The sequence below is a fragment of the Schistocerca cancellata genome, chromosome 1 (genome assembly GCF_023864275.1).
Source record: "Schistocerca cancellata isolate TAMUIC-IGC-003103 chromosome 1, iqSchCanc2.1, whole genome shotgun sequence".
NCBI classification, from domain to species: Eukaryota; Metazoa; Arthropoda; class Insecta; order Orthoptera; family Acrididae; genus Schistocerca; species Schistocerca cancellata.
Window position 1 is genome coordinate 646,683,326 of NC_064626.1, and position 21,780 is coordinate 646,705,105.

General features: G+C 42.8%; 1 protein-coding gene across 1 annotated transcript in view; it reads left to right on the forward strand.

Annotated features, from left to right (window-relative positions):
• The window catches only part of LOC126091344 (proclotting enzyme-like), a 91,242-nt gene that overhangs the window by 45,981 nt on the left and 23,481 nt on the right, over positions 1-21,780 (forward strand). The window contains exons 6-7 of the mRNA XM_049907058.1: positions 7,816-8,060; positions 17,699-17,859. Of these exons, the coding sequence (XP_049763015.1) occupies positions 7,816-8,060; positions 17,699-17,859 (406 nt within the window). The remainder of the gene's footprint in view (positions 1-7,815; positions 8,061-17,698; positions 17,860-21,780) is intronic.

Consider the following 21,780-nt stretch of genomic DNA (forward strand, 5'->3'; position numbering starts at 1 on the left):
AACAACAGCAGCGCGTTTCGTTCCAGCTTCAGTTAGGAAGCACGAAAGCGTCAGGTAAGTGGTCAGCCAACGTCAATGGCCGACGCTGCAAGGGAGACTTGCTGAATCACAGTGTGGTTTATCCTTAAAGTTAGGGGAGTGTATTTCCTGGAAAAGTCAACCAGTGTACTGCTTCCCCGTACGTATATCTTGCGAAAAGACCATGAAGGTAAAATGAGAGAAACTCGAGCCCACAAAGAGGCTTACCAGTAATCATTCTACCCGCGAACCATTCGCGACTGGAACAGGAGAAGGAGAAAGTGACAGTGGCGCTCAAAGAACACGCCACGACGCAGCGTGAAGCGGTTTGCGGAGTATGGGTGCAGATGTAGACAAAATGACAGAATTGCAAGCAATGACGGCTTGTTAGTACAATGAAGAGGTGAAAACTTACTCGATGCGTGTGAGGACAAGTCACGAAACAACCGAGTCACCGACGTATGGTAAGAAAGCATGACTTACGTCAGGATGATATCCTGTCCTCAGGCATGTCAAAAAAATGTTTACTTATTCATTGTACTAATAATCAGTGACGGCCTTTAATTCTGCCGTTTCTTGTCAATGTTGTGAAAAATTTACAGTCCGTTCCTTGCAGCTACAGCGTGACAAGTGTATTGATGCCGAAATTTGGCGAATATTGGAAACTAAAAGATAATTACAGGCGATCACATTGTCATTTTTAGAAATTTTGAATGACTGTGGTACATTCCCGAAAGATATTAAAAATTAGGATGCTTGGGCAGGTATTTGAACTCTTAAGAACTAGACATTTTTGTAAAACGTAAACTTTCACAGCGGGAATTGTCACAATTAATAAAATATTCCGGGCTATTACGCCATGTCGGATGATTGCACATTAAAACCCAAAAAAACCAAGAACCAGAAGGAAAAGAAGTGACAAAAAATTACTAGAAGAGCACAAGGGCAACTGCAGAAGGGGAGAGACTGACAGAGCAGATGTTGCGGAACATACTTTGCAACCAAGAGACCTCCTGACTGTTTCTGGTAAGACTCAAGTACTGGCAGCCTCAAGCGGATACCATCAAAAGCTGTACAGAGAGGCCATAGAGATTACAAAACACCCCAGGAATTTCAGAGGGAAGTAGGAGGGCGTGAAATTGAGTGACATCTGGATCCCGGTGCTGAATAAGATGTGTACCAGTCTTCCACCATTGGGTGATATCAACAGCTCAGTACGGTAACCGTCAACAGCCAGTTGCACCCGGGTATTCAAAGCATGTGACGTCACACCACTGCGCGGGAGCACACGTAAGCGGAATTTTGCTGCAGTCAGTAGCGAGCCAGGGTATTAATCGGACACTCAAAGAAACTACGATCCCCCTTGAAAATATCCTTGGCAGATGGGAACGAAACTATTGGTTTCAGTGTCAAGTCCATCGAATCACGGCAAAATAACACGGAATATTCTATTACTTTAGATGTTTTTATATACTTACAAATTAATTTCGTTTTCAAAAGTTCTCCCTAACTGCAAAGAAATGCCGTGGAGCAACTACTCCTTCGCTCCTCTCTTCCTCATTGTCTTGGTCAGCTTCTCGTATTTTAATTTTCTAGAGAATTACAAAAGGAAAAGGACAGCGAGTGATGGCATACTCATAACGGCAAATGTTCCCCATTCCAAAACATGACTTGAAAACTCCATGGCACAATACTCGAAGGCTATCATCAATAACTCACCTGGCTGTTCAAATGGCTCTAAGCACTATGGGACTTAACATATAAAGTCATCAGTCCCCTAGAACTTAGAACTACTTAAGCCTAACTAACCTAACACTAAACTAACTAAACTAAACTAACTAAACTAAACTAACACACATCCATGCCCGAGGCAGGATTCGAACCTGCGACCGTAGCGGTCGCGCGGTTCCAGACTGAAGCGCCTAGAATCGCTCGGCCACTCCGGCCGGCTCACCTGGCTGTCACAGCATCCTGCAAACCTGATGTGTCCTCCGATCGCAGGTAATTAACTTCAACATTCATGAAATCGGACTATCCAAATTTCTTTGCTCTCATAACCACATGGGGCGGCCGGTGTGGCCGTGCGGTTCTAAGCGCTTCAGTTTGGAACCGCGTGACCGCTACGGTCGCAGGTTCGAATCCTGCCCCGGGCATGGATGTGTGTGATGTCCTTAGGTTAGTTAGGTTTCAGTAGTTCTAAGTTCTAGGGGACTGATGACCTCAGAAGTTGAGTCCGATAGTGCTCAGAGCCATTTGAACCATTTGAGCCATAACCACATGAGACGCCTTAGCGGCTGGTGTATATCTGTATAGCTTGATGCTCAGTTGGCCCCCAGACGACAAAGCAGTCCGGGTGAAAGCTGTCGCCGGTCAGCTGGACGCCGAGGTTGCACTTACACTTTACTATGGTGTCCATAACGTCTACTAAGCATTTATTGAGAATCTCTATTGATATGAACAGCTGAACACCAATTTCTTCCTCATCACTGCTAGCAACTGAGGCTTAGAGTGTGAAGAATATTACGAATTTCATGTTAGAAACAGAACTGTATAGTAAGGTCTCAATCGAATAGCAGCTTTTCGTCTCTCAAATCACAACTCACATGTGCGCGAAACTACGTTTGCACATGCATCAAACAGCAAAACGCAGGTTACTAGCACTCACAACATCGAATCAGTCTTACTTGGTAGAAATTATTCTAACATACCAACAGATACAGTACATTTCTTTAATTCTCTTGTATCTCTTTCATTTTATCTTTCCTTCTGTCGTAAATAGTAGAAGAAATAAATTCTAACCAACTCAGTAACTGACGTTCACAGCAATAAGTAGGAAAAGAACAGTCCAATGAAATATAAATTTTCTTGCCCAGAAAAGTCACACTTATTAAAATATTCTGTGCTAGTTTTTCATGGTCGAATGAATTTCTTGCAGAAATATATCGCTGCGTGCTAGATGCAGAGGGGGAGGGAGGGTTTAAAGCTTCTATGAAGGCCCGATTCACATCCGAACTCGCTACTGAATTAATTAAAATTTTGTTACCGTTTAATCCCACGCAGAGGCAAGACGTCACATGCTTTAGAAAACTGAATTGTATCTAAACTGAAAAGCCAAAGAAACTCGTACACCTGCCTAACATCGTGTAGGAACGCCCCAAGAGCACGCATAACTCAGGCAGCACGATGTGGCATGGACTTGACTAATGTCTGAAATAGTGCTGGGGGGAACTGACACTATGAATCCTGCAGGGTTGTCCACAAATCATAAAAGTACGAGGGGTGGAGATCTCTTGCAAACAGCACTTTGCAAGGCATCCGAGACATGCTCAATAATGTTAATGCCGGGGAAGTTTGGTAGCCAGCCAAAATGTTTAAACTCGGAAGAGTGTTCCTGGAGCCACTCTCTAGCAATTCTGTACGTGTGGGTGTTGTCGCATTGTCCTGCTGGAACTGCCCAAGTCCGTCGGAATGCAGAATGGACATGAATGGATGCAGATATCAGAGAAGATGCTTACGTACGTGTCACCTGTCAGAGTAGTATCTAGACGTACCAGGGGTCCCATATCACTCCAACTACACATGCCCCACATCATTACAGAGCCTCCAGCAAGTTTAACAGTCCCCTGCTGATAGGCAGGGTCCATGGATTCATGAGGTTGTCTCCATCCGCTCGATAAATTTAAACGAGACTTGTCCGACCAGGCAACATGTTTCCAGACATTAACAGTCCAAAGTCGGTGTTGACAGGCCCAGGCGAGGCGTAAAGCTTTGTGTCGTGCAGTCATCAAGGGTACACAACATCGCTTTGGTTCACTCCGAGACGACTGAACACTTTCCTTGTTGAGAGCCTTTCCTGGCACAAAGTAACAATGCGGACGCGATCGAACCGCGGTATTGACCGTCTAGGCCTTGTTGAACTACAGACAACACGAACCGTGTGCCTCCTTCCTGGTGGAATAACTGGAACTCATCGGCTGTCGGAGCCCCTCCGTCTAATAGGCGCTGCTCATGCGTGGTTGTTTACATCTTTGGGCGGGGTTAGTGACATCTCTGAACAGTCAAAGGGACTGTGTCTATGATACAATATCCACAGCCAACGTCTGTCTTCAGGAGTTCTGGGAATCGGTGTGATGCAAAACTTTTTTTGATGTGTGTATATAACATTCCATTATTATATAAATAGTGGATAATGGACTTTGGGAGTTGTCTTCTTCCTTAGCAATCTTACGTGTTTCAAGTCAGCACAGTAATACTGAAATGATCATCTCCGAAAAAGGCAGTTTGTCGTCGATCCCACAATAATGTGTGTTCCAGGCCATTACAATCTATTGCGGCCTCAACTTACTATCAGGTGTGTCCACTGCAAAGGGAAACAAGCAAAAAATGGCATAATAAGAACAGTGCTTCTACGCATTGCTAATATTATGACGTGTGACATTGCTTCTGTGAACAAACTGATACAGGATGCAAATAAATTGTTCATATAGCCGTCAGTCCATTACTGCAAATGAAAGTATCCGTAGGGTACCTTTTTCTGTCAGCAATGGTCATTTTCAGATATGTTGTCCAGTGAAACAATCCAAATACATTAGTAATGGGGTGTGTAGATTTATACAAATTAGTTTACTGACAGAACAATCAATCATCCATGTTTGCAGTGTATTGTTCAAGACAGATTGGATCCTCTGGAAATTTCAAATTAAAGTGGATACCCCTACACGAAACAGTGGCTATCAATTGGATAATGCATCTGTCTTATTTTTTCTCCATTGTCACTCAGTTCACTGGAGCGTAGGAATCTAGCTTGAGGATTTCTTCGTTCTTGTTGAAACTGTGGTCACGTTTTGGAATTTCTATTGCTCTCTGAAGAAACAGACTTAGCATCTATTCTCCACAATGAGAACCCGCGTATCGGTAGACTTCATCTTGTGGTCGGCCTCACATACCACTGCTCAACCTGCAATACCGCTTATGTTCAATGTTCCTCGTGCTGATGGATCGGTCGATCATTTCAACACAGACTTCAGTGCATGTTCACGTCATACGGTATTCTCCCGACAGTGTGAACTGAAAACCAACATACAGGGAAGTTGTCTCCACAAAGTTTCAATCACCACCCGAAGCAGAAAAGACGTATGATTAATACGTTATTGACGCCAGCTAGATACTTGGCGATACTTGGGTATCTCAAGCACATTTCTTGGGACAGTTCGACCTACACACTAACTTTTAACAATTTCGAGTTGTTCGACTGATTTTAAAATAACTTCAGCTGTGCACGAATTTCAGACAACTCATTCAGAATCATAAAACATCAATCACAATGATGTTCCACTCCAATCAAAGAACATAAATTCCAAGATTCTCACCAAGAATCACTGGGAGCTAAAATGAAAAGTCTATGACAACAGTAGATAAAAATTAAATTTTGCATCACAATGTATTGTAATGCCTCAGAGATTTAAAAAGAAATGTCATTGCAGTGAATAGAGACCATTTATGAATCAACAAAGAAGATCAGAGAGTAACACAGATCTTAAAAGAACAATGAAATCCACTCGCAGTGTCATGTATATACCGCACAACGTGAACATGTGGAAAAGTATATGTTGTAATGACCAAATTATCCACCAACACCAGAATCATCGAACGCACACTGGAATGACAAAAGTCATGGAATACCTCCTAATATCCTGTAGGACCTTCTTTTGCTTGGCATAGTGCAGCATCTAGATGTGGCATGGGCTCAGCAAGTAGTTGGAAGTACGCTGCAGAAATACTGAGCCATTCTCCATCCATACCCGTCCATAATAGCGAAGGTGTTGCCGGTGCAGATTTTGCGTCCCATAAGAGTTCAATGGGATTAATTTAGGGCGGACTGGGTGGCCAAACCGTTCGCTCGAACTGTTCAGAATGTTCTTCAAACCAGTCGCTAACAATTGTGGCCTGGTGACATGTTTGGGAACATAAAATCAATGAATGGCTGCAAATGGTCTCCAAGTAGCATAAAATAACAATTTTGGGTCGATGATCAGTTTAGTTGGGCAAGAGGACCCAGTCCATTCCTTGTAAACACAACCGACGCCATTACGGAGCTACCACCAGCTTGCACAGTGGCTTGTTGACAACTTTGGTTCATGGCTTCGTGGGATCTTTGCCACACTCGAACCTTACCATCGGCTCTTACCACCTGAAATCGTGATTCATCTGACCAGGCCACATTTTTCTAGTCGTCTATGGTCTAATCGATACGGTCATGAGCCTAGGAGAGGCGTTACAGGCGATGTCGTGATGTTAGCAAAGGCTCTGAAATCGGTCGTCTGCTGTCACAGCCCATTAACGCCAAATTTTGCAGCATGGATACGTCCGTCGTACGTCACGCCTTGACTTCTGTGGTTATTTCACGCAGTGTTGATTGTCTGTCAGCACTGACAACTCCGCACAAACACCGCTGCTCTCGGTCGTTAAATGAAGGTCGTTGGCCACTGCGTTGTCCCTGTTGAGAGGTAATCCTGGAATTTGGTAATCTTGGTTCTCGGCACGCTCTTGACACTGGAGATCTCGGAATACTAACTTTTCTAACGATTTACGGAATGGGGTGTCCCATGCGTCTAGCTCCAACTACCATTCCGTCTTCAAAGTTTGTTAATTCCCGATGTGCGGCCATAACCACGTCGGAAACATTTTTCATATGAATCACGTAAGTACAAATGGCAGCCCCGCAATGCACAGATTACCTATACCTTATGTACGTGATGCTATCGCCATCTGTATGTGTGCTTATTGCTACCACATGATTTCCGTCACCTCAGGATAAACGCTATTGTATTCTGAAAGTGGAGGAGTCGGCCGTGGCGCAAACGCGCAATGCAACTCTAGCCACATGTTGAAATTCACCGATACGCAGGTTCTCGATGTGGAGAAGTGCTTCCATGCCCGTTTGTTCATGGATGCCATTGAAATTCACAAAAATGACATTAGTTTCAACAAGAAGGAAGCAAGTCTCAAGGTAAACGGATCCTGAATTGTCAGGCTGCAACGAACGACCGTTACAGGTAGCAAGGGGAGAACCACAATGGTAATGACCAGCCCTCAGATGTTGGCGCAGAGGGTACACACAGGGTGATTCAGCTGCCGCTACCGATGGGTTGTATGCAACCTGCAATGCCTTCAAATACCACACACAAAATTTTCATATCCTCTCGCCCGCTAAGTGCAAACTTTTAGTCCTACAGAAAAAAAGAATAGGATCTTTCTGTAGGAAATACAACGTAGCTACATTTTGTACTCGGATACATTTTCGGTAGAGGACATAGTTTTCTAATTATTCAAGAAAAACATCCAAGTGTGACCTTCAAATGCGTTTTTCTTGAATATATCGAAAACCGTGGCATTCGGCGAAAACGTATCCCTGTACAAACTCTAACGACATTAAATTTCCTACGAAAAGATCCTGTTTATTTTTTCTGTAGGACCAATAGTTTGCACTTTGGGAGCGAGGGAACTTGAAGAGCTTGCGGGTGGTTTTTTGAAGGTGTTGCAGGTTTCATAAAACTCAGTGGTATGGGCAGCTGAATCACCGAATTTAATCTACGGACACAGGCTTAAGTCCAGATCGCCACCAGCAGTGGAGGGTGAATCGCTGACAATACTAGCCACTTTTCTTGGTGAAACTCGAGAAAACTCGTTAAACCAACGACGGCTAAAGATTCCAGAACGAACATATTCTTCACTGAAGTCTGAACAAATTGAAAATGCCAGAAAGAGAGAAAGTAATGGTTGTTTCTGTTTTCGTAGGCATAAACTGACCGACATCACAGTACGCTTGGGAGAGTACGACCTGGACCGGCGCGACGAGACCCGTGCCGTCGACCTCCGCGTCGTAGAGGCCACGATGCACCCGCGCTACGACCGCTCCACCTACGAGAACGACGTCGCGGTTCTGCGCCTGCGCCGCAGAGCTGCCTTCAACTCCTACGTCATGCCCGTCTGTCTGCCGGCCATCGACGAGGGCTTCGTCAACAGGACAGCCTACGTCACTGGTGAGGCAGATGCGCATCTCTTCTCTCTCTCTCTCTCTCTCTCTATGGTTATTACAATGTTTGTTTCCCCATTATTTCTATTCATATAAAACATTGACATTAGTGCATGTAGTAGATGTTTCAGTGAATCACTGATGGAACACTCCAGCTTCTCTGGATACTTTGCCGTTAGTTGAAGGCCGTGCTATCTTAGATTACATCATCCTATCAATTTTGATTGTAGTATCTTCTGTCACATAACCATTTCTCCCTAGCCGGTCTGTGATTATATATATACCGTCCGTCCAAAACGTATCGAGACTGATTTTATTCCTGACGTGTAAGCGACATCAGCGCAGTAACTACGGCGGCAACTTGAACCAACAATTTCAAATAACAGGTGTTTTTCGACCAGTCGGTTGTGAGCAGGCCGTAGTCGGCTTGCGGTCGTAGTGTGTCAACGTTGCGTCAGAAATCAAAATGGAGTAACATCTCTAAATCAAATTTTCGAGATATTCTTCAGAAATTTTTAAAGCATAGAAAAGTGTATGATCTTTTATACCACGCATCTTTCTCCCGAACAAAAACAACAACTGTCACGCGTTGATTGACATGCAAAACGCGGACAATTTTGTTCTGGAAAAAATCTTCACGGGTGACTAGGATTGGGTGTTATCAAAATGAACCTACCTCCCATAAAGGGTCAACGCTTTTCCAAAATAACCGACATTCAAGCCAATGTGACGCAAGAGATGAAAAACATCTCAGAGAAGGCAGTTTCACATGGTTGTATGAACGTTCTGTGCGCTGTTCTCAGGTTGAGGAAGACTATGTAGAGCAGTGGAAAGCAAACTTTCTTGCTTAAGAGCCAATATTGACAATCTATGGCGACTCCTCGCATAGCATTGGAGGAAGCGGATAAGGGAAGGGGGCAAGTGACCACTCGAAGAGAAGTTCTATTGTCACCAAACCATTGTTACTGATAGAGGCTTAAATGTGCATTTTTCTGAAGGCTTACATAGTGGCCAATTTTCCATATCCAAGTGCGTACTGTGGTCAGTGCAATCGAAACAGAATCCCATGTTTGTTTTTCTAATTTCCAGGCGCATTATCTCAGCATCTGTACACCCTAGCACGTGAAAGAATACCGAACGGCTGAAACAGACAATTTTCAATCGGACTTTTGTATTCGTATAATAGAAAAGAGACGGTTTCAAATAATACAGCTTAATTAATTCAAAATTGTCACAAAGGGATAGAGTAGCGGATGGTAGCTCTGAATAGAAAGGATTTAGAACTCAATTTTATATCTTGCATTATGCGTGTTTTTTAGAAGTAACTAACTTTTACTGGGGTAAACACTTTGGCCACTTTTCCTGACCAGTAGTGTGTCCTCTTTTCCTGAATGGGCGCCATGTTGGCATTACTGATGCACAGAAGGAACTATCAAACTGAAAAAAGAAGTTGTTTAAACATTTATATCGTAAAAAATTATTACCCTTCAGACAAGTGAGATAACAAGAATAGCCGGATTAGCCGCGCGGTCTAAGGGTGTCTTGTCACGGTCGGGGCAGCTCCCCCCGTCGGAGGTTCGAGTCCTCCCTCGGGCATGGGTGTGTGTTGTCCTTAGCGTAAGTTAGTTTAAATTTGGTTAAGTACTGTTTAAGCTTAGGGACCGATGACCTCAGCAGTTTGGTCACATAATACCTTACCGCCAATTTCTTTTAACAAGAATAATATAAACTGAAGTACGAAAGAAACTGGTATACGCAAGCTTATTCAGATACAGAGATATGTAAACAGGCAGAATACGGCGCTGCGGTCGGCAACCGCCCATAAGACAACAAGTGTCTAGCGCAGTTTTTAGATCTGTTACTGCTGCTAAAATGGCAGGTTATCAAGATTTAAGTGAGTTTGAAAGTGGTGTTATAGTCGGCGCACGAACGATGGGACACAGCATCCAAGAGGTAACGATGAAGTGGGAATTTTCCCGTACGACCATTTCACGATGTCCCGTGAATATCAGAAACCCGGAAAAACATCAAATCGACATCGCTGCGACCGAAAAAGATCGTGCAAGAACGAGACCAACGACGACTCTAAGAGAATCGTTCAACGTGACAGAAGTCCAACTCTTCCACAAACTGCTGCAGATTTCAGTGTTGGACCATCAACAATTGTCAGCTTGCGAACTATTCAACGGAACACCATCGATATGCGCTTTCGGAGCCGTAGGCTCACTCGTGTACGCCTGATGACTTTTCTACACAATGCTTTACGCCTCGTATGGGTCCGTCAGCACCGACATTGGGATGTTGATGACTTGTTGTCTGATCGGACAAGTCTCGTTTCAAATATGTCGAATGGATCGACCTGTAAGGGTATGGAGACAACCGCATGAATCCATGGACCCTGCATGGAGCAGGGGATTGTTCAAGCTCGTGGAGACTCTGTAATGGTGTGGGGCGTGTGCAGCTGGGATGATATGGGACCCCTGATACTTCTGGCTACGACTCTGACAGGTGACACGTACGAAAGCACCCTGTCTGATCACCTGCATCCATTTATGTCCATTGTGATTCAGAAGGACTTGGGCAATTTCAGCAGGACAATGCGACGCCTCACACGTGCAGAATTGCTAGAGAGTGGCTCCAGGAACACTCTTCTGAGTTTAAACACTTCCGATGGTCACCAAACTCCCCAGACATTAACGTTATTGAGCATATCTGGGATGCCTCGAATGTTCTGTTCAGAAGTGATCTCCACCCCGTCGTACTCTTACGGATTTATGGACAGCTTGCAGGATTCATGGTGTCAGTCCCCTTTAGTACTACTTCAGACATTAGTCGAGTGCATGCTACATCGTGTTGCAACGTTTCTACATGCTCGCGCGGGTCCTACACGATATTAGTCAGGTGTGCCAGTTTCTTTGGCTTTTCAGTGTAGGTATCTTATCCTACACCAATCGACCCAACAACAAAACATTTTTTACTAAAAAACTAACGGAACACGCTTTCTCTGTGAGTTCATTGAGAACAATAGCATTGTGTTTTAGAAATAGTCTGAGAACTTCACGGCAAGCAGCAGCGCTGTTGATGACAAAAAAATATGCAATGGCCGTTTTTGCCTTTCTGGCCACTTTACAGCCACATCAACATGATTACTCTGCAATTCACAATTAAGTACCTGGCAAGCGGTTCATCGAAACGCCTTGAAGATATCCCTTCACCGTTCCAATCTTGAAAGCTCGCGTGAAAAGCGAACACGTAGGTATTTCCGTGCGAGCTCTGATTTATTTTATTTTATTATGTAGGTGAGGGCCTACAAAATATTTTGCGCTCTGAGGAGAAATCTGGTGACTGAAATTTCATGAGGAGGTACTGCCGCAACAAAAAACGCATTTGTTTTAATGCCTGCCACCCCATTCAGTGTACCATATCTGTGCCACTCTCTCCCATATTTCGAGTAATACAAAACGAGATTTTTTCTTTGACCTTTGACCTTCAGACTCCTGTCTGATGCAAATCCCACACGTTCCCCTACTGATCTCACTACTAATTGGTGCAAATGGTTCAAATGGCTCTGAGCACTATGGGACTTAACATAGGAGGTCATCAGTCCCCTAGAACTACTTAAATGTAAATAACCTAAGGACATCAGACACATCCATGCCCGAGGCAGGATTCGAACCTGCGACCGCAGCAGTTCAGCGGTTCCTGACTGAAGCGCCTAGAACCGCTCGGCCACAGTGGCCGGCTTACTAATTGGTAACCTACATAAATTTATATGTTATATTAATTAACAAATGCTTTGATTTGAATGTCATTTTTCTTTTACTCATCATGTTGTATTATAATAGCATTAATTTGATTTCATATAATTTACTAAAAAGTTTACCACATTTCAAGATGACTTTCTCTACAATAAGCATTCACGAATTCATGCTACTTTCCTTTTACGTTTGTATCACAGTGGCTGACCGGCGCTAGTTGCGCACGCTGATGAGTAGTCAGCATTATAAGACAAAAAAAAGAGATATTTCCTCCCTTATTTCTGTCAGTTCCGCTGTGGCCACGCTACGTATCACATTGTCCCTGAGGTGAACGGCAAACTTCATTCAGCTCACGGCCCAGTTCATAATCATCATCATCATCATCATCATTTAACACTGATTATACATTCCAGCGTTCAGTCTGGAGCATAGTCCCCCTTATAAAATTCCTCCATGATCCCCTATTCAGTGCTAACCTTGATGCCTCTTCTGATGTTAAGCCTATTACTTTAAAATCATTCTTAACCGAATCGAGGTATCTTCTCCTTGGTCTACCCCGACTCCTCCTACCCTCTACTGCTGAACCCATGAGTCTCTTGGGTAACCTTGCTTCTCCCATGCGTGTAATATGACCCCACCATCTAAGCCTGTTTGCCCTGACTGCTACATCTATAGAGTTCATTCCCAGTTTTTCTTTGATTTCCTCATTGTGGACACCCTCCTGCCATTGTTCCCATCTACTAGTACCTGCAATCACCCTAGCTACTTTCATATCCGTAACCTCAACCTTATTGATAAGGTAATCTGAATCCACCTAGCTTTCGCTCCCATACAACAAAGTTGGTCGAAAGATTGAACGGTGCACAGATAGCTTAGTCTTGGTACTGACTTCCTTCTTGCAGAAGAGAGTAGATCGTAGCTGAGCGCTCACTGCATTAGCTTTGCTACACCTCGCTTCCAGTTCTTTCACTATGCTGCCATCCTGTGAGAATATGCATCCTAAGTACTTCAAACCGTCCACCTGTTCTAACTTTGTTCCTCCTATTTGGCACTCAATCCGTTTATATCTCTTTCCCACTGACATTACTTTCGTTTTGGAGATGTTAATCTTCATACCATAGTCCTTACATTTCTGATCTAGCTGTGAAATATTACTTTGCAAACTTTCAATCGAATCTGCCATCACAACTAAATCATCTGCATATGCGAGACTGCTTATTTTGTGTTCACATATCTTAATCTCACCCAGCCAGTTATTTGTTTTCAACATAAATAATATGAACGACAGTGGAGACAGGTTGCAGCCTTGTTTTACCCCTGAAACTACTCTGAACCATGAACTCAATTTACCGTCAACTCCAACTGCTGCCTGACTATCTATGTAAAGACCTTTAATTGCTTGCAAAAGTTTGCCTCCTATTCCATAATCTCGTAGAACAGACAATAACTTCCTTCTAGGAACCCGGTCATATGCCTTTTCTAGATCTATAAAGCATAGATACAATTCCCTGTTCCACTCGTAACACTTCTCTATTATTTGCCGTAAGCTAAAGACCTGGTCCTGACAACCTCTAAGAGGCCTAAACCCACACTGATTTTCATCCAGTTTGTCTTCAACTAATACTCGCACTTTCCTTTCAACAATACCTGAGAAGATTTTACCCACAACGCTGATTAAAGAGATACCTCGGTAGTTGTTACAATATTTTCTGTTTCCATGTTTAAAGATTGGTGTGATTACTGCTTTCGTCCAGTCTGATGGAACCTGTCCCGACACCCACGTCATTTCAGTTATCCTGTGTAGCCATTTAAGATCTGTATTTGATGAGTTCCGACTTAATTTCATCCACCCCATCCGCTTTATTGCACTGTAATATATTGACCATTTTCTCCACTTCCTCAAATGTGATCCCATTTCATCAACATCAATTAAAATTAAGGACCTCTTAGACTATTACTGTCTCTGCAAGTATTTTTGTTTGTTGCTGACCAAGAAAAATACACTCCTCAGAAGCTCTCAACGTTAGTTGACGTTGTTATATTCTACTGTTAGTTGCTAGAAGCACACTACCTGTACTATAAAATACGGCTGAGAAACAACGCTTGATTTGGGCCGCATGTTGCCCGCGGGCTGCAATTTGATGACCACTGATGTAGAGTCACTGTCTTAAGAGTATTCTATTTTTTTTTATTAATCGAGACTCGAAATTTTTCGAGAAATTTTGATAGTTTATGAGTTCAGAGTGTAATGTATTTCGTACTAAATCGATACTTGTGACCTATATTTCTGTATTCTAATGGTCACTATAGTGGTATATCGCTTTGTAAAACCATTTTCTGTCAAATCCAGTATTTATTTATGTGATTGGCACTATAAATTTTTGTAATCGAAAATTATATTATGCCACAGCTGGCTGCTATGAAATTTACTGTTTCTACCAGTTTCTGATGAAACTAATCATCAGGATTATCAGGCACAATCAGTTTTTCAATTACAGTATGTGGATAGATACACACACGACGTTCCATTTCGCTCTACTTCACGTGGAAAACATGTGTTTGAGAAATATCTGCAAGCTGTGCGACACCAAATATCCTTACAATCTTCAAAGATCTGACGGCTGATTAATTTTCGACGAACAATTCACAATCCGAACGTCCTGTACAACTGAAGTTAGCTTCATTTTTATTTTTATATACTATTGTAGACGTTTTATTTTAGCTCCGAGTGAATGTAAGTAAGTCTCCTTATTTAGAAGCTTGGGATGTACGTTCCTTGACTTTAACTGTTATGGAATACCATTGCGAATGGTATTTTCTAATTTGGAATGAATTGTCTAAAGTTCGTGCACATGTTAAGTTGTTTTTACGTCAGTCGAACAACTCGATAAAGTGTTGAAAGTAGGTGTACTGGGCGAGCTATTTCGAAAAACGTACTTGAGGTACCCGAGTATCGCAAATATATCTACTCCCACGGATGCTGTTTCCTCTGCAGAAAAGGCTTGTCCGCAGCTTGCCCGTCTACTTGACTGTTAGTGGCTTGTTAGTGGGAAGACCAGGTACGTTGCACAAGGGAAGCAGTGTAAGGGGAGAGCAGGAATTGAGGGAATTGGGTGCAACAAATTATTATTATTCTCCACATCCGAATAAACGATATCTGCTGTTCATGTTCTGATGTCATACTAGGTTCTTTCCAACGGTTGGCAAAGATGGTAAAAACAACCAGTCTTGCTTGGGGCATTTCGACGAATCTCACAATCAGTAACATTGTTCCCACCAGTGACCGTGGATCTCCGAGTTGGAGCAAAATAGAAGACCTGCACCAGACACTTTGGCTTCGACTTTCTAGGCCTGTACGACAGAGCCAAACTGATCGGAGATGAATTACACAGGAGAGACGGCTGCATTGCAGCTTACTTTGTGTGGAAAGCAAATTTTCATTTTTTAAAGTAAGAAATCTCGTGTAGTCAAGATAAACGGTGCTGCAGGGAGGTGGGAAATACTCATATCACACTTTAGTAAGCCCATGAATCGTTGAGGCTGGAAAGATATTAGTGATAAATTAAGAAGCGTTCGAATAATAACTGCTATAGTATAGCGACTAATGTCTGCATCTGCAAAGAATTCGTGTGACAGGAACGCAGCAGCCAGACCAGTGTGCTCAGCAGCCGGACCAGTGTGCTCTGTGATAGTCTGAAGCAAAACCTATGATTCTAAAAGCATTATTGTTAGTCGAATTGCGTCTACCTTGCTTGGCTGTTGTGCTAGAGAGCAGCAGCTGACTGTCCTAAACTTTTAACAAAACGCGCTTGTGTGTTGTGTCTTACGCCCCTTTCATGTTGTTCCTGTTAGTGGTAAGAAATCCGTTGTTAAAGGAATATGCGTTATTACTAGTCCTATGCAGATTATCTTATAAGAATTTTGGAGCACCTTCTGATAAGTCTCACGAAACTATCAAATTATTGATTAAAATGTGCATGAATTAAGAATAAGATGCGTTCTTTTGTTAAAAATACTTACCAGTATTTTAATAAGAGTTAGTCTTTTTAAGCCTATTGTATTGGCCTCTGTGTCAGACTCTACGTTTTAACCCAGTCCTGGACAGAAAATTAATATTGCGTGCATATTGAGAGGAATAGTGTCAGAATGGCAGCTGAAATCGAATGAGATGTGGAGACAATGAAAAAAGCTACCGATGGCATATTAGCTAGAAACCTTAGCATCAGAGAAGCAGCAGGTCACTTTTCCCTGCGTAAGAGCTCATTAGGTTAACGATGCTATTTTCGGAAGAGGGAATGGTACACAAATGATACCTCCCTTACGCAGATTTAGAAACTTTTCATTACTCAATTGAAAGATGAGCTAATCAAACACCTTAAACATTTAGACTTTTGCCCCTAAATAAAATGAACTTTTAAAATTAGCTAATGATTTAGCGGAACACTTGAATCTGGCACATCCCGAAAACTCTAGGCAATAAATGGTTTGGGGTTCCACGAAGCAGCATCCCGAAACTGCCTTAGGGTCCGCCAAATCTACCAGCTTTCAAAGAGCACAACGTTTCACAGAGAGCACTCAACTGTTATTTTAAAGTTCTATAACAACAATGATATTACTGTTCTCTTTAATTCTCTTTTTGTGTTCACACTCCCAGTGTTTTGTGCTTCATACATTGAGTTCTGTGTTGGAAACAGTACAAACATATTGCGGTGGTCGCAGGTTCGAATCCTGCCTCGGGCGTGGATGTGCGTGATGTCCTTAGGTTAGTTAGGTTTAATTAGTTCTAAGTTCTAGGGGACTGATGACCATAGATGTTAAGTCCCATAGTGCTCAGAGCCATATTGCGGTGGCCCGGTGTAATGTTAAGCTCTCTCCATACAGCTTAAGCGTTTTCGTGGACTTACTTGTTGAAGAATGCTGGTTCTGCTTTCTTGCAGCGCCGATGTCTTCTGCTAGCACCGGACGCTACTCCGAAGATTTCACTGCTAGGAAGGGGAAATTTTCACTCTCTCGCTCTCTCTCTTCTTATTTAAAAAATACGCTACTCTTGGAATATCATTCAATGCACCAGAACTTATTTATTTCCACTTTGTACAAAAAAAAAACTAAACTTTATGACGTAAGCCCACACATTACCGGGCACCCAGAATCAGTTAATTACACATTTTTGAACACAATACATAAGCTTTTATCGTGGCTGACTATCCACGTCCAGTCCACGTACTCTCAACATCAGTACAACGTCTAATAAACAGTCAGTATTTCGAGTCTCTCCATTTGTTTTTTTAACAATACAATGCTACATTACTCTTTGCAGCCGTGCACGGAGCTTCCGGGACGTATTTGCTTATTCTTGGCAGGTCGCGTTGAACACTTGCCAGCGCCGACGAATTGTCTCCCTTCCGGTTCCTCCTGCACAAACAATAAATGGGTGCTGTATCCCATGCTCATCCATACGCCCTGCTTTAAAATAACGCGTGTTCGAAACGGCTGGAACACAAGTGTTTCCAGACTTTCGTAAAATTCTGGGGGCACTACAGTATCATTTTAAATACTTATTAAAATACAATTAATGGTCTTGAAAAATACTTATTTTTTATGTATTTTCGTGAATTTTAATATTAATGTATATTTTCACCATGAAACAGTTTTATTGTAATATGTTAATAGGATTCCTATGAATTGTGTGTCCGCCAGTGGCCAACATCCCTTGTTGATTGAATGCGAACAACGAAACACGAACAGCAAGGCTGACAATGAAGTCAATTAGTGGGGCAGTATTTATCTGCATCATTGGCAACCGCGGGGCGGTAGGATTGTTTCCCTAGACCCTGACTCTCCCCTCGCAAACGTTCCTACAGTGCACAACTTTTATTTTTTTGCGCAGGCTGGGGTTCCATCCAGTTCGGCGGGCCCGGCAGCCCGGTGCTCCGGCAGGTGGGAATCCCCGTGTGGCCGCACCAGCGCTGCGAGCCTCTCTTCTCGCAGCCCATCCTGGACACACACCTCTGCGCAGGCGCATACGAGGGCGGCAAGGACTCCTGCCAGGTGAGGCACTCGCCGCACGCGACACACCTCAGCCACCGGCATGCTGCACATTTCTTGAAGGGATGATTATTAGAGAAATATTGAGATCATACGACATAATGCACTGATCAGCCTAAATATTGTTGTTGTTGTTGTGGTCTTCAGTCCAGAGACTGGTTTGATGCAGCTCTCCATGCTACTCTATCCTGTGCAAGCTTCTTCATCTCCCAGTACCTACTGCAACCTACATCCTTCTGAATCTGCTTAGTGTATTCATCTCTCGGTCTCCCTCTACGATTTTTACCCTCCACACTGCCCTCTAGTACTAAATTGGCAATCCCTTGATGCCTCAGAACATGTCCCACCAACCGATCCCTTCTTCTAGTCAAGGTGTGCCACAAATTTCTCTTCTCCCTAATTCTATTCAATACCTCCTCATTAGTTATGTGATCTACCCATCTAGTCTTCAGCATTCTTCTGTAGCACCACATTTCGAAAGCTTCTATTCTCTTATTGTCCAAACTATTTATCGTCCATGTTTCACTTCCATACATGGCTACACTCCATACAAATACTTTCAGAAATGACTTCCTGACACATAAATCTATACTCGATGTTAACAAATTTCTCTTCTTCAGAAACGCTTTCCTTGCCATTGCCAGTCTACATTTTATATCCTCTCTACTTCGACCATCATCAGTTATTTTGCTCCCCAAATAGCAAAAGTCATTTACTACTCTAAGTGTCTCATTTCCTCATCTAATTCCCTCAGCATCACCCGACTTAATTCGACTACATTCCATTATCCTTGTTTTCCTTTTGTTGATGTTCATCTTATATCCTCCTTTCAAGACACTATCCATTCCGTTCAACTGCTCTTCCAAGTCCTTTGCTGTCTCTGACAGAATTACAATGTCATCGGCGAACCTTAAAGTTTTTATTTCTTCTCCATGGATTTTAATACCTACTCCGAATTTTTCTTTTGTTTCCTTTACTGCTTCCTCAATATACAGATTGAATAACATCGGGGAGAGGCTACAACCCTGCCTCACTCCCTTGCCAACCACTGCTTCCCTTTCATGCCCCTCGATTCTTATAACTGTCATCTGGTTTCTGTACAAATTGTAAATAGCCTTTCGCTCCCTGAATTTTACCCCTGCCACCTTCAGAATTTGAAAGTGCGTATTCCAGTCAACATTGTCAAAAGATTTCTCTAAGAACACAAATGCTAGAAACGTGGGTTTGCCTTTCCTTAATCTATTTCCTAAGATAAGTCGTAGGGTCAGTATTGCCTCACGTGTTCCAACATTTCTACGGAATTCAAACTGATCTTCCCCGAGGTTGGCTTCTACCAGTTATATTCGTCTGTAAACAATTCCAGTTAGTATTTTGCAGCCGTGGCTTATTAAACTGATAGTTCGGTAATTGTCACACCTGTCAACGTCTGCTTTCTTTGGGATTGGAATTATTATATTCTTCTTGAAGTCTGAGGGTATTTCGCCTGTCTCATACATCTTGCTCACTAGATGGTAGAACTTTGTCAGGGCTGGCTCTCCCAAGGCTATCAGTAGTTCTAATGGAACGTTGTCTACTCCCGGGGCCTTGTTTCAACTTAGGTCTTTCAGTGCTCTGTCAAACTCTTCACGCAGTATCGTATTTCCCATTTCATCTTCATCTACATCCTCTTCCATTTCCACAATATTGTCCTCAAGTACATCACCCTTGTACACACTCTCAATACAGGGTGTTACAAAAAGGTACGGCCAAACTTTCAGGGAACATTCCTCGCACACAAATAAAGAAAATATGTTATGTGGACATGTGTCCGGTAACGCTTACTTTCCATGTTAGAGCTCATTTTATTACTTCTCTTCAAATCACATTAATCATGGAATGGAAACACACAGCAACAGAACGTACCAGCGTGACTCCAAACACTTTGTTACAGGAAATGTTCAAAATGTCCTCCGTTAGCGAGGATACATGCATCCACCCTCCGTCGCATGGAATCCCTGATGCACGCCTGGAGAATGGCGTATTGTATCACAGCCGTCCACAATACGAGCACGAAGAGTCTCTACATTTGGTATCGGGGTTGCGTAGACAAGAGCTTTCAAATGCCCCCATAAATGAAAGTCAAGAGGGTTGGGGTCAGGAGAGCGTGGAGGCCATGGAATCGAGGAAGTACAGTACATACTGACGAAACTAAAATGAGCTCTAACATGGAAATTAAGCGATTCTGGACACATGTCCACGTAACATCTTTTCTTTATTTGTGTGTGAGGATTGTTTCCTGAAAGTTTGGCCGTACCTTTTTGTAACACCCTGTATATTCCTTCCACCTTTCCGCTTTCTCTTCTTTGCTTATAACTGGGTTTCCATCTTAGCTGTTGATATTCATATAAGTGGTTCTCTTTTCTCCAAAAGTCTCTTTAATTTTCCTTTAGGCAGTATCTATCTTATCCCTAGTGAGATATGCCTCTACATCCTTACATTTGTCCTCTAGCCATCTCTGCTTAGCCATTTTGCACTTCCTGTCGGTCTCATTTTTGAGACGTTTGCATTCCTTTCTGCCTGCTTCATTTAATGCATTTTCTCCTTTCATCAATTAAATTCAATATTTCTTCTGTTACCCAAGGATTTCTACTAGCCCTCGTCTTTTTACCTAATTGATCTTCTGCTGCTTTCACTATTTCATCCGTCAAAGCTACCCATTCTTCTTCCACTGTTTTTCTTTCCCCCATTACTGTCAATCGTTCCCTAATGTTCTCCCTGAAACTCTCTACAACCTCTGGTCCTGTGAGTTTATCCAGATCCCATATTCTTCAGTTCCCACCTTTTTGCAGTTTCTTCAGTTTTAATCTACAGTTCATAACCAATACATTGTGGTAAGAGTCCACATCTGCCCCTGGAAATGTCTTACAGTTTAAAATCTGGTTCCTAAATCTCTGTCTTACCATTGTGTAATCTATCTGAAACCTTCGAGTATCTCTTCCATCTATACAGCCTTCTTTTATGATTCTTGAACCAAGTGTTAGCTATGATTAAGTTGTGCTCTGTGCAAAACTCTACCAGGCGGCTTCCTCTTTCATTTCTTACCCCCGTTCCATATTCACCTACTACTTTTCCTTTTCTTCCTTTTCCTACAATCGAATTCCAGTCACCCATCACTATTAATTTTTCGAATCCCTTCACTATCTGAATAATTTCTTTTATCTCATCATACATTTCATCAATCTCTTCGTCATCTGTGGAGCTAGTTGGCATATAAAATTGTACTACTGTTGTAGGCGTGGGCTCCGCGTCTATCTTGGCCACAATAAGGCGTTCACTATGCTGTTTGTAGTAGCTTACCCGCACTCCTATTTTTTATTCATTATTATTCCCACTCCTGCATTACCCCTGTTTGATTTTGTATTTATAACCCTGTAGTCACCCGAACAGAAATCTTGTTCCTCCTGCCACCGAACTTCACTAATTCCCACTATATCTAACCTTATCCTATACATTCCCCTTTTTAAATTTTCTATCCCTCCTGCACGATTAAGGGATCTGACATTCCACTCTCCGATCCGTAGAACGCCAGTTTTCTTTCTCCTGATAACGATGTCCTGAGTAGTCCCCTCCCGGAGATCCGAATGGGGGACTATTTTACCTCCGGAATATTTTACCCAAGAGGACGCCATCATCAGTTAACCATGCAGTAAAGCTGCATGCTTTCGGGAAAAATTACGGCTGTAGTTTCCCCTTGCTTTCAGCCGTTCGCAGTACCACCACAGCAAGACCGTTTTGGTTATTGTTACAAGGCCAGATCAGTCAATCGTCCAGACTGTTGCCCCTGCAACTACTGAAAAGACTGCTGCCCCTCTTCAGGAACCACACGTTTGTCTGGCCTCTCAACAGATACCCCTCCGTTGTGGTTGCACCTACGGTACGGCTATC